Source organism: Paramisgurnus dabryanus, chromosome 23 (genome assembly GCF_030506205.2).
Source record: "Paramisgurnus dabryanus chromosome 23, PD_genome_1.1, whole genome shotgun sequence".
Taxonomy (NCBI): domain Eukaryota; kingdom Metazoa; phylum Chordata; class Actinopteri; order Cypriniformes; family Cobitidae; genus Paramisgurnus; species Paramisgurnus dabryanus.
Window position 1 is genome coordinate 10,905,379 of NC_133359.1, and position 13,928 is coordinate 10,919,306.

Genomic DNA, 13,928 nt, shown 5'->3' on the forward strand with positions numbered 1-13,928 from the left:
TGGAAGACCGGCTGACCCACCAGCTTTTCCAGGCTGGGAGGACCAGCATAAACCAGCTACTGCCACCTAAAACCAGATACCAGCATATGCTGGTCTTAGCTGGATTTTTCGGTAGAGATAAGAGTTCATTTATTGAATTAAAGATTTTGATTAATGTCTTATCTTAGGCAAAAATAGGCTATGTAATTCATTTTAAAGTGATGCACTGTATATAAGGTACTTGAAAAAGTTTTAATGGTGTTTTTTTTCTTCTGTGTTTTGAAGCTTTTAGCCTTGGTCATGAAACTGAGCATATCTTGTAAAGTTTTTTAAACAAGCTAATTTTTAGATATGAAAGGTTTACAGTGGTACTCTTTGATACCTTGCACTGTTTTTTTATTCTGTGCTTTGTTTCATACTGAATTTACATCATTCGTATGTGGTACTGTGGCTAACCTCAAATATTTGTAGTAAAAGTCTTTAATACGTAATGTTTGTGAGTGATTTAAGTTGCCTACAAGATGTGTTGTGCATGAACAAATACGACTGCTTAATAGGCCTGCAAATGGCCAAGCATTGAATGACTTTTATATCCTACTGTTTAAATTGGCTAAATGTCGTACTTATTTGCTTTGGCGACTATTGTTCGGCATTTTGTAAAGTAATTTAGCAAAGTAAACTTAACAGTAAGGCTTTGAATAAAAAGGAACCGTGAAACTTCGCATTTGAGTTCGTATTCAAAGATAACAACACCGTTCGTATTTGTTTAAGGCTGGTGACGTCGAGTCAGAGGGATGAACCATTGTGCGCTCTATAATGGGGGACGGGGTTATTTTTAATACAACTATTTGAGTTTATTTCCCTAAACGTAGTGCATAATTGTTTAACGTGAGTTATAACACTACATGTGCTGCAAACTCTACACATTTTAAATACACATCTAAGCCTTATAAGTTGCAATAATAGCGACTTGTTTAACAGCCACCCCCCTGTTTTGAATTGACTCAGACAAAGGCAACCGGAAATGTGACTCCATAGTTTTCGTGAAATGGCTGATTTGTATTCATGTGAAATCGTTTGTTTTCTTCAACCGTTAACTTTTGTTTTCTCAAACTTTAATCGGTCATTTTCCAGACGACGTTTAGTGCATCTACATTAACGTTTCAAAAATGTTTCCAGTTCAAGAAATCGTCGCTACTAAGACCTGGCGGAGCAACAACAGACTGTATTCCGACGTAAGCTGGTCATTTTAAGCAAATGCGCCTCAGAAAAAGTTTTAATCGACACGAGGCGCGTCTGCTATTATATGTTTACATTGTGCATTCCGATTGCACGCGTTTGGATTGCCTTTATTAACGCATTTCCACCGTATACCTTTACATGTGGTCCTCGCCGGCAGATAACCGGACTGATTTAGCTCGCAGGCTAACTTTGCTAAGCTAACCGCCTGCTATTCCAGACATGGAGGTCCACGTCTCGAACCTTTTTCCAGAGATCTTAGCTATGATTTTCAACTATCTGGACGTGAAAGGCAAAGGCAGGGTTGCGCAAGTGTGCATTGCGTGGAGGGACGCCTCGTACCACAAATCCGTCTGGAGGGGAGTGGAGGCAAAACTCCATCTGAGGCGAGCAAACCCATCACTCTTTCCCAGTCTCCAGACGAGAGGGATCAAGAAAGTGCAGATCCTCAGCTTAAGACGCAGTCTCAGCTATGTTATCCAAGGGATGCCCAACATAGAGAGCCTTAACTTGAGTGGATGCTACAATTTAACCGATAACGGCCTCGGTCACGCTTTTGTGCAGGACATAAGCTCGTTGCGAATACTGAACCTCAGCCTTTGCAAACAGATCACGGATTCCAGTTTGGGCAGGATCGCGCAGTATCTGAAAAACCTCGAACTGTTGGATCTGGGTGGATGTAGTAATATCACAAACACGGGGTTGTTGCTGATCGCCTGGGGTCTGCACAAACTCAAAAGCTTGAATTTGAGAAGCTGCAGGCACGTGTCCGATGTGGGCATCGGGCATCTGGCTGGCATGACCCGCAGCGCCGCAGAGGGCTGCCTCAGTTTGGAGCATCTGACTTTGCAGGACTGTCAGAAATTGACAGATCTGTCACTCAAGCACATATCCAAGGGCTTAAACAAGCTGAAAGTCTTGAACTTGAGCTTTTGTGGCGGGATCTCGGATGCAGGGATGATCCATCTATCGCACATGACCCAGCTGTGGACTCTCAATCTGCGCTCGTGCGATAATATCAGCGACACGGGCATCATGCATCTTTCAATGGGCTCTTTGAGGCTGTACGGGCTTGACGTGTCGTTTTGCGATAAAGTGGGCGACCAAAGCCTGGCTTACATCCCCCAGGGTCTCTATCAACTCAAATCTTTGTCGCTTTGCTCGTGCCACATCAGCGACGACGGGATCAACAGGATGGTGCGACAGATGCACGAGCTCAAGACTTTGAACATTGGTCAGTGCGTGCGCATCACAGACAAAGGACTTGAGCTCATAGCTGATCATTTGACTCAGCTGACCGGGATCGACCTGTACGGCTGTACCAAAATCACAAAAAGAGGACTGGAGAGGATCACACAGCTTCCCTGCCTTAAGGTGTTGAACCTGGGACTCTGGCAGATGACGGAGGTCAAGGGGTTAGGCGACGCCTCCGAGATTTTGCCATGCTACACTTCCTAATGTTTACTCTACCTCAGTGTTGCCAGAGATGTCTTCATTTTCTATAGACATGTATTAGACAAGGTATTTTAAGATGCACGCGCTCGTGTACTTTTATGAAGCCTGTTTGCGGAAGAGGCTTTAAGTAGTTCAAATTGAATCAGCAATAAAAACACTGAACAGCCTTCCTAATGTATAGTCTCTATAACATTGAATGCCTTTCTGTTTCTTCTGTACTTTGTTTTAGGACTTCATATTGAGGTGAGATCTGACACGTTCTTATTTTCATGACAAACACGCTTTGTCGCTGCCTTTTAAGTATTTATCCTGCAAAACCAGCATTATACTATAATTTGAAGAAAAGAGTTTTGTTTCTGGACAAGGATAAACCTTGCTTGTTCATGTTATGTAATTCCTTTCTGTTAAAATGGAACATATGCAATTTTAAATGTGTTTAAAAAAAAGGCCAGTTTGCTTGTTAAGGACAAAATGTCTGTTTATTTTCCTATGAGAAATGATTAAAGTTAAAATTGCTTTTAACCTAAGTTGTTTATTCCTGTTATTGCAAAATGTAACACATTTGTACTGCACAAAAACATGCATATTGCACACAGACGTGTAACCTATATTTTGGACCATTTTCTATTCACATTATTTTATAAAATACAGATCCAATAGATTGATATTAATTAGGGCTGTCAAAAGATTAATCACATACAAAATAAAAGATTGTGTAAAATATTTGTGTTTATTGTATGTATGTATTTATTTATTTATTAAATGCATGCATGTGTGTGTATTTGTGTATATACAAAAATTACACTGTGTGCACACACATTATGCTAAAACTTTTATTTTGTATGCGATTAATCAAGATTAATCTTTTGACAGCCCTAATATTAATAATAAAACACACCGTGCTTATATAGCATAACTGCACTGGTTAATAATAATGACAATATATTTACAAATTAGTGGACTTTCACAAGCCTTAACATAATTACACTGTTAGAATAAATGGTCCCTAGCTGTCACTGGGATGGTACCCTTTCAAAAAGTACAGCTCTGCACCTAAAGAGGTCATATTAGTACCTCAGATGTACATATTGGTACCTCTAAGGTTCATAAGTGTACTAAATGTATACGTATTTTTAAAGGGTACTGACCCAGTAACATTTTTGTAACAGTGTATGAAGGGTTAAAATATGATTTATGGATCACTTACAGGAATTTTTCGGGTTCAGTGGGACTGAGCTGTATCACCAGCACCAGTATGTGATGATAAAGTCATTTTGACTTATTAAAAAACAAGCAAAAGTCACATGTTGGTGTTGATGGACCTAACTCTAAATTAAAGGCGGGGTGCATGATCTCTGAAAGCCAATGTTGATATTTGAAATTACCTAAACAAACAGACCCCTACCCCAACAGTATCTGGACCTTGTTTTGATAGACCTGCCCCACACATACGCAACCCAGGCAACAATGTCGGTTAGTAGACACCCCCTTTACTGCTGATTGGCTACAAGTGTGTTTTGGTACTCGGCCCGACTTCGTTTTTCAAAAATCATGCACCCCTTGTTTAAACCTAAAAAAAATTGATTGAGACCACTGTTTTTCCATAGTATGTTGTATAAATATAGAGAATATGTACTACTGGAAGTCCCTTTATATAAAAAGCATTTGTTAATCATTTAAAATAGTTTTTGGCAACAGACTCAGAAGGACACCGATGATAAACGTCAACATTTCACAGCATAAAAAAACTTTAAACTGAGTTTTTAACACACAAGCAATAAAACATGAATAAGACTACCCGCAGCTACTTTTTAGTAGTTCCCTTAATTTGGCTGCTGGAGCAGCAGCACTGGAATGTTTCAACAGTTTAGACTGCTCTCGTTTCAGTATCGTAAAACCCAGGATTACATCCAAGCCACCAGACTTCTGGTTATTCTCAGCAAAAAAAATCCATACGTCTCAGTGTTTTCTAGATGAATAAATATTCCTGTACTTGCATGTCAGAAGCTGTTTGAAGGTGTTCTTGAATGTGACATTGCACAGGGCATAGCAGGCAGGGTTAACAGTGCTGTTTATGTAGCAGAGCCAGTAGCCCATGATCCACATTGTGTTCGGTATACAGGTCGAGCAAAAGGTGTTGATGAGGACCATGACGTTGTAAGGTGTCCACGTGGCTGCGAACGCTACCAGGATGGCCATGATGGTCCGTGTAACTTTCCTTTCTCGAGAAGACATGTTTTTCCTCCTCTTCTGATAACGTGAAATAAGGTCTTTCTGTGACGCCAGACTCAACCTTTCCTTACCAGTGTTGGCTTCAGAGGTGTTTTGCAGGTTCTCTTTGGATGGTGTTTTGAAGCAAGTCAGTTCGACCCAGGGTCTTTTAGAGACTAGAAGAGCGGATGGGGTCTGTTCGCTTTTGATGTTTCCGTTAGTGTTTATGGACGTGACCTCTTCCTCCTTCTGGTTAGATGAGGCAAGAATGCTGCCAGATAAAGAGTCGTTCTCACTCTCTCTCTCTTCTCCTGTAAGAGGATACAAAATATTTTCAGTGTGATCTTTAAAAGACCGTCTTAATATTTTACTGTTTAATTTGCATATTATAAGTATTTACACTAAAAGTGTTGGGTTGTTTCAATCCATGGTTGGGTAAACGGTTGCGTTAAATGAATCTCAAAAATGTCCATATTTGACCAGACAGCAGACAATATAGGACCAGATCGCCACCAGATGCATTCCGAACAGGAATGCAGGTTCGGCCCAGAGTTGTCTGCTGTCTGGGTTGGGTCTTTATAAAACCTCATAGCCAAAAAAGGATCTTTTATGGCATCGTGCACCACCTTAAAAGGTGTTGTTTCAAATCGTGGTTGGGTAAAATATGGACAAACACAACTTTTGGGTTAAATTAATCTAAAAAAAGTCCATATTTGACCAAACCATTCCTACACAGCAGACTACTTAGAACCATATCCGCACCGCCACTGGATCGATTCCAGATCTGCCGACTACGGACAAGATCCAGTGCAGATTCGGCAACTTTTTTCCAACTTTTGGGTTAAATGAATTTAAAAAATGTCCATATTTGACCAAACCATTCCTACACAGCAGACAACTGAGGACCAGATCCGCCTTGCCACTGGATCCATTCTGGACCTGACGACTTCGGTCCAAATCCAGTGCAGTTTTGGCCAAGAGTCGTCTGCTGTCTGGGTTGGGCTTTATGAAACCTCATAGCCAAAAAACATTCTTAAATGGCATCGTGCAGCACTTTAAAAGGTGCTGGGTTGTTTCAAACCATGGTTGGGTAAAATATTGACAAACCCACTGTTGGGTTAAATTAATCTAAAAAATGTCCATATTTGACCAAACCATTCCCAGACAGCAGACCACTTAGGACCAGATCCGCACCACCACCGAATACATTCCGGACCTGCCAACTTCGGCACAGATCCAGTGCAGATTCGGCCCAGAGTCGTCTGCTGTCTGGGTTGGGTCTTTATGGAACCTCATAGCCAAAAAAGGTTCTTCTATGGCATCGTGCACCACCTTAAAAGGTGCTGAGTTGTTTCAAACCATGGTTGGGTAAAATATGGTCAAACCCAACTGTTGGGTTAAATTAATCTAGAAAATGTCCATATTTGACCAAACCATTCCCAGACAGCAGACGACTTAGGACCAGATCCATTCCGGATCTGACGACTTCAGTGCAGATTTGGCCCAGAGTCATCTGCTGTCTGGGTCTGGTCTTTGGAACCTCATAGCCAAAATGGTTCTTATATGGCATCATGCACCACCTTAAAAGGTGCTGGGTTGTTTTGTTAACTGTTGGATTAAATTAATTTTGAAAATGTCCATATTTGACCAAACCATTCCCAGACAGCAGACCCCTTAGGTGCAGATCCGACGCCACCGAATTCATTTCGGACCTGGCGACTTTGGCCCAGATCCAGTGTGGTCTTTATGGAACCTCACAGCCAAAAAAGGTCCTAGAGTGCCGATGTCCTGCAGATTTGAGATCCAACCCTGATAAGACCTTGCCTTCCTGTAGTTTTCAGGTTATTCTTTAGGCCTTGTTCAGGTGTGTTTGATTAAAGCTGGAGCTAAAGTTTGCAGGACATTGACACTCTAGGACTGACGTTGCCTGCCCCTGTTCTATGTCATTGTGCAGCACCTTTATTTTTAAGAGAGGTATACTGGGAATATATTTACTTTATTTACAACCATAATGGCCAGGCCATCATCAACAGATCAATTTAAAACACTTTTACCTGTAGTGGCATCTGAGCCGCTCCGCTTCCGGGGAACTGTTTCCTCCACTCCATGGATTGACTTCCTCTCCACATTTCCTTCAGTCATGGGCACAGCCTGACCTCCATCCGTACTCCGACTCGCCCTGTTTCTGACACGACTGCGGCTGGCTTTCGAGATCTGCCAGTACAGTATTGTCATAGTGATGACCGGCAAGTAAAAAGCAGCGATTGCCGTTCCAAATGTGACCGCTGGATTGGAGAAGAACTGGATGTGGCATTCATTTTCAGGCACAGTTCGACCTCCAGTGATGAACTGCCAAAACAGGATAGCCGGGGCCCATAGAACGAAAGACAGGATCCAGGCAGCCGCAATCATCATGCCGGCCATCTTGTGTGTCCTTCTGACCGGGTAGCTGAGAGGTTTGGTGACGCAGAAATATCGGTCAAAACTGATTATGAGGAGGTTCATAACGGAGGCGTTGCTCGCCACGTAGTCCAAAGCCAACCACAGGTCACAAACCAGCGGGCCCAAAGGCCAGTAGCCGATCACAATGTAGACCGTGTAAAGGTTCATGGAGAAAACGCCAATAAATAAATCTGCACACGCTAGACTAAACAAAAAGTAGTTGTTGACTGTCTGTAGGTTCCTGTTAACCTTGATGGAGAGCATGACCAGAACGTTGCCAATAATTGTGATCAGGCTTAAAATACTCAGTCCGAGAACGATCAAAACAAACTCGACAGGTGTGAACCGGCTGTTTAGGAAAAAAACTGTCTTGTTTGCATGGCTGGAGTCTTGCGTTAAGTTCAAATTCTCCATTTTCAAAGTGTTGATTTGGATATGCACATCAAAGCCTAGGGGAAGAAAGTATAGCCGTTATCAATACAGATGTACACTGCAAAAAATGATTTTCAAGAAAAAAAAATTCTTTGTGTTTCTGTCTTGTTTTCTGTAAAAATATCTAAAAATTCTTAAATTAAGATGCTTTTGACCCAAGAAAATAAGTCTTGTTTTCAGACCAAAAATATCAAATTTAAGTGATTTTGTGCATAAAACAAACAAAAAAACTGCCAATGGGGTAAGCATTTTTTTCTTGAATTTTTCTTGAATTTAGTGTTTTAGAAAATTTTTCAAGATTTTTTTGCTTACCCCATTGGCAGATTTTTTTGCTTGTTTTATGCACAAGATCACTTAAATTTGATATTTTTGGTCTAAAAACTAGACTTATTTTCTTGGGTCTTTTTGCTCATCAAGACAAAGCATCTTAATTTAAGAATTTTTAGATATTTTTACTGAAAACAAGACAAAAATACAAATATTTTTTTTTTCTTGAAGATCATTTTTTGCAGTGTATATAACCAAAAGTATTCCTCCCCAAAAATGGTGGGTTATTTTCAACCCAGCGTTGGGTCAAAAAGTGATGAACTCTTAATTGAACCTGTGCTGGGTTGTTTTAACCAATGTTGGGGTAAATCATTTCTATGTTAATTCAACCCAATGGCTGGGCTCGACCCTTTTTGACCCAACGCTAGGTTAAAAATAGCCCAGCATTTTGTGTTGGTGATGTTTGTTGCATGTTGCCAGATTTTCATTAGCACTAAAGAGAACATTGCTCATTGATGGGAGCGATAATACCTCTGAATAAAAACTAAATATGGCCTAATGTTTCATTATCTCTGAGATTTTAATGTAGCTTGAAATGGACTTTGATATCATGCCATATTTACCCTACCCAGGATGGCCATTTAGGGCCAGTAAGCTTGTTAAGTGTAGTGAGACATTGTGTAAGTTAAATGCTTCAGTTATGATTATTTTAACAAATAATGTTAAACTGGAGCAGTACCCTTTAAAAAGGCCTTTATATGTACCATTAGGTACAGATATGTACAGTATGCATTTTGTACCAATATGCCCCTCTGAGGTACTAATTTGAACTCTTTAGGTACAAAGCTCTACTTTTTGAAAGGGTATCTCCCCAGTGACAACTGGGGTGCATATTTTGACCATTCACACAGTAATTATGCAACTATTTGTAAAATAATTTCATATAATACATCATAAATTGTAATGTAAACAGATGGTATATGCTAGTCATATAGGTCAGGTACCGATCTAATATGTACTGAGTTAATAAGTGCTTTGGTTGTATTGTTTTCACTCACGAGCGCTCACAAGTATAAACAGGCTTTGGTTGGTTTTGTCTTGTTTGCTAAGAGTAGATATTGTGGGGTCTGGTCACTATCACTTTCAAAGTAAGCCGTACAGCTGTATGTGTTTGTGTGTGTGTGTGTGTGTGTGTGTGTGTGTGTGTGTGTGTGTGTGTGTGTGTGTGTGTGTGTGTGTGTGTGTGTGTGAGAGAGAGAGAGACAGAGAGAGAGAGAGAGAGAGAGAGAGAGAGAGAGAGAGAGAGAGAGCGAGAGCATGCACAGTGGTGTGTGTTATATTTTCCCTTTGAAGGAAAAATGACAGTACTCACACAATGTTATTATCACCTAATCTAATATGAATGACATGGCTTTGGCTTTTATATATGTGACCGTGTCTTTGACAACTCAGCTAAAGTCATTTTTGTGAAAAACATTAAATGGAAATATAATATAAGAGTAAGGTCATGTCAAAGATTGAAATCAATAATGGAGATCAAATTTTGATGCTCCTAAACACAAAATCAGGGTCACACATATTACCACATACATCATTATTTAAAATGAAAGAATTATATTTCTACATACATGCTCACTTCTAAAAAAAATACACATATATATGACAGAGAAAAGACCAAAAAATAAATGTTTATCCCGAGTCCTCCTATTGTCACCTATTTTTTAGATGGTGCCACAAGTTCTTGTTAGAAAGCCTGCGGCATTCAGGGCAACCATGTGGGAAATATCTCAGGGCTGTGACGAGGAACAGCAATCTCTGAACCGGTGATAAAATTTGTACCTTGGCTAAGTTTAGTGTGTGCATGTTTATATGCGTTTTATTTCATAGCAAATTCTTTGGTTTATTATGTATATGGTAACATTAACAAATGTGTGCTCAGAAATGGTAAAAGTTGTTTGAAACCAATGCATCTGTCGCACAATACAAATTTAACAATTTAAAATACTAGTTTTAAATATTTGCTTCATCCAAACCTTTTGAAAGTCTTTACTCATTTTAACTTTTTTGACTTTTGGAATTAAATGCAAAATAAAACCAAAGTACATTAAAAACCATCTGATACCTTATATACGTATTCTGATGTCCTTCGTCCATGGAATCATAAGTCTTTGAATAGGTTTGACCGGACAGATCATCAGTAGTGTCCGTCTTCTTCAGTCAGGAAGCAGGTTGATGTGCTTGTCTGTTCCCGTCTGTGACTGTAAATGTATTGTGTTCATGTGTAGTGGGTGGGCCCAAAACACACTAATATGAGAAGCCAGGAAACTTCAAGAAGGAGAGTCAGTAGCTCTTTGCAAGACACCCCTTGAGTATCAATACTTGAGTTTCTTTTTAAATAAAGGAGTTTCTTTTAACTAGCCCTTAAATTTTTAACAGTTTTGGGCTTCAGGACCAAGGACAGCATGCAGCTTTTGTGGTAAAGAAATGTTTTCTAAATGTTTCCTTTTAGACAACAAGAACATTGCGTGATGAACACATCCCAAATCATGGGAGTTTTAACGTCTGCTTATCAGGTGCCGCTTTAAGCACCGCTGCCATATCTAACGTGCTGTGGCCTTGGTAACTCGTACCAGATTACGTTGTGACATTTTAGCATTAGATATAAAATGAGAATGTGAATATAATGACCAATCTGCCAATCAAAACATAAGCTATAAAATACTTTATTTAAATACAAAAAAATTGTAACCAACAACTCAGCATTTATTATTGTAAAGTAGAGTCTATTGTAATCAACAATGCTTACAGTCATATTTTATTTATGAATCTCACTTTGTACAGAGGTGTATTGTCATGGAATAAAAAGGTTCAGTTCCCAATCTGTTGTTACAAAATTGCACACAGTTCCCTATTGCATCAAATGACATTCATATTAATTTCCAGTAGGAGAGCAAGTTAAACCTAATGCGATCTGCACATACTGTGTTTTTTGCACAATGTAAACACAAAATATCTGTTGTATTGCACAGCTATAATATACAGTGTTTTTGTGAAATCACAATTGAAAGCACCCTACATGGATTCTTTATACAACTGCAGTTCTTGTGTATTGATGAAATGTACAACTAAATCAAAGTGTTTCTTTAAACATCACGACTGCACTGTCGTGTGCACTGTCTGCATGTAGCCATGATGACATCTATTGTTTCTCAAATGAGTCAAGGTGGATATTCATTTCTATGTAAATAATAGATACAGTACGTAGCAGTACTATATACAGTTGAGGAGTTCACAATTTTTTAACACTATTGAAAATGCTGAAAATTTGCACAATGTCCCCAGGTAACAAAAAAGGGATGCTCCAGTCAAATATCAAAATTACCTGATTTACTCACCCTCAAACAATATATCCATCATGTCCTTTTCCACACTTTATAAACAGGGATCAGGGAACAATTTCAGACGTTGAAGCCCAAAAAAGTGCATCCACACTTCACAGAAGTAATCCACATGTCTCCAAGGGGTTAATAAAGGTTTTCTGCAGGTAATCGATGCTATTTTGTAAGAAAAATATCCATATTTTAAACTTTACAAATTATATAGTTGTAAAATTCTGCTATTATCTATGTTGCGAACTTTCTGTAAACATTTCTCATGTGATTTAACTTGTTCAGGACGAGGCTAAATTTAAAAGCAACCTTAATTTTCAAAATTCCTCTTCTTTTTCCCAAATATTCAGCATTTTCCAGATTCAGGTGTATGTAAACTCAAATGTATAAATAAGTTAAATGCTGAGGTCCTCTTTGATAGCGTCCATGTGTTTGTTATATCCTCCAAAGCAAAACTATAAGCCTTATAGTCACATTTCCACTGCCTTTGAATGAAGAAGTTGAAAGGTTCTCTCCAAAATACTTTTAGGTGTTCTGGTTCTTCAATAATGAGCTGATGCTGAATGTCACTGAACTAACCTGGAAATTTCTCTGAAACTGCTCAGATAAATGTGTTGCAGTGATGTGAGATTTATTGGAAGGATGGATAACTTGCCAGCTCCAGTGGAAACATTGTTGAATTGTTCTGTCAAACACCTCAATAGAGGCACCACAAGACAAAGCGCAGTCTTAGTTCCTGTGAATAAATTCTTTAGTGTGTCAACAAACTAGAGATGATCAAGCAGACAATAACTTTGCCAAACTACTGTCTTTGCAATGTCACTTCCTGACAGGGTGCATAAAATATATATATATATATATATATATTTTATGATCGAGTATGTAGGCTAGTATGCAAGAAGGCATACTTTTTGTTTTATTATTTAGGTATTACCACCAGTAGTTACACTCTCAGAAAGAAATGGACAAAAGTTATCACTGGGACGGCACCTTTAAAAAGGTCATATTTAGGTACACTTTCTGTAAAGGTACCACCCCAGTGATAGTTTTTATAGCCTACCTTTCTTTCTGAGAGTGTATGTGTGTAGTAGACCCATAATGCTTTTTTCAAATGTTATTCTTTAATCCAGGGGGTTTTAGCAATTTAACAAGTAAATAAAATTAGTTTAAATTATCAAAATAGGCAGTGTTCTCCGCTTTCTGTCGGTGGGGGGGTGTCCAATGGCGGCGCTGAAACCACGCCCACTCGCGGAAAAGCTGCCTTCTCTCTCAACTTTAAAAAAAACTGCTGCCTGAATGGATCCTCGACGTTGCGTTAGGGGCGGGGCCATGCGCGGGGGACTCAAGTGTGTCACATTTTAACCCTGCCCAAACAGATATGGTGAAACTGTTTAACGATAACTCTGCAATTCAGTATTACAAAGTTTAGAGTCGTTTCAGCTTAGGCCATAGCTGTATCCCATCTAGCCAGAACCGCTGTTTTTCATCCTTCCTCCAAACCGAACCTCTAAACATCTCACGAGATTTGGCCGTAGCTGTATCATATCTAGCCAGATCTGTTGTTTTTAGTTAAATACCCTTAACTCTTTTATGATAAATATATAGTCAAATTTGAGTAAACATTCTGATATTGTAATATGGAAAATTAATTTGAAGTTGTTTTTTAGGTAGCCTAATTAGGTTTTCATTATGCATTATTATTGTCTAAATGTATTACGTTGTGTTTACCAATGAATAAATAAATTCAGAGTTGTATGACCCACGAATGAAGCAGGCTAAAATCTTTAATCGTTGCTGTTGCAGTTAGCAACCACTTGGTGACACTGCTGAGCAAGGTAAAATTAAACACTCGCTTTGTGCCATCAAAACCAAATATCTTTGTAAAATAAAGGCTTTCTTTTTGATTAACGAGAACAGAGATACATGGTAAATAAATAAATAAATGTACTGCATTCAAATTGTGAGCTTAAAAGTTTACATTTCAGATATTCAAGTGATTGAGTTAAAAATGGTTGCAAATAAAAGCAGACCCTATCGTGATTTTAATGTTATTGCAAACTTGTACATACGCAAGCGTGTCCCCCGGGTGCTTTTTCAGCAGTTTCTTTGCAAAGCAATGAGTCCCCAGGTCTAACAAGTCTCACCATGCTGCAGAAAGAACAATTAAATCTATGTGTCTGTTACCTCACCAGTGCATCTCAAGATGAAGGCACCTGCTAGATGGTTGTATTCTGCAAATTATAGTGCAAATTGTGCATGATTAAATCCAACAGAAAATGGTTAGTTTTAAAGGATTTCATTAATAATGCATAAAATATTTTACTTTGCATCAGCACTTTCTATATATGATTTTTAAATAACAAATATAGTCATGTGCCATTTTTATATTTCATTTTTAAGTGCATAGATTAAATTGAACATAATTAAAGAAAAGCACACCACGTTTTACTGAACAATTACTGTGCAAAAAAAGGAAATAAATGAAATAAAGTGATACTGTGCCATAATGATGTG

The 13,928-nt window shown here is 38.8% G+C and overlaps 2 protein-coding genes across 2 annotated transcripts; one reads left to right on the forward strand and one right to left on the reverse strand.

The window, feature by feature from the left end:
• Positions 1–1,425: 1,425 nt before the first annotated feature.
• fbxl14a (F-box and leucine-rich repeat protein 14a) lies at positions 1,426–3,147 on the forward strand. Its single transcript, XM_065291937.2, has one exon. The coding sequence runs from the start codon at positions 1,441–1,443 to the stop codon at positions 2,674–2,676; it is 1,236 nt and encodes a 411-aa protein (XP_065148009.1). The 5' UTR covers positions 1,426–1,440; the 3' UTR covers positions 2,677–3,147.
• Positions 3,148–3,596: 449 nt separating this feature from the next.
• On the reverse strand, positions 3,597–10,480 carry chrm2b (cholinergic receptor, muscarinic 2b). Its single transcript, XM_065291936.2, has 3 exons — positions 10,148–10,480; positions 6,939–7,775; positions 3,597–5,195 (listed from the first exon to the last, which is right to left on the reverse strand). Exons 2-3 carry the CDS (start codon positions 7,738–7,740, stop codon positions 4,633–4,635), a joined length of 1,365 nt encoding a protein of 454 aa, XP_065148008.1. The 5' UTR covers positions 7,741–7,775; positions 10,148–10,480; the 3' UTR covers positions 3,597–4,632.
• Positions 10,481–13,928: the final 3,448 nt, after the last annotated feature.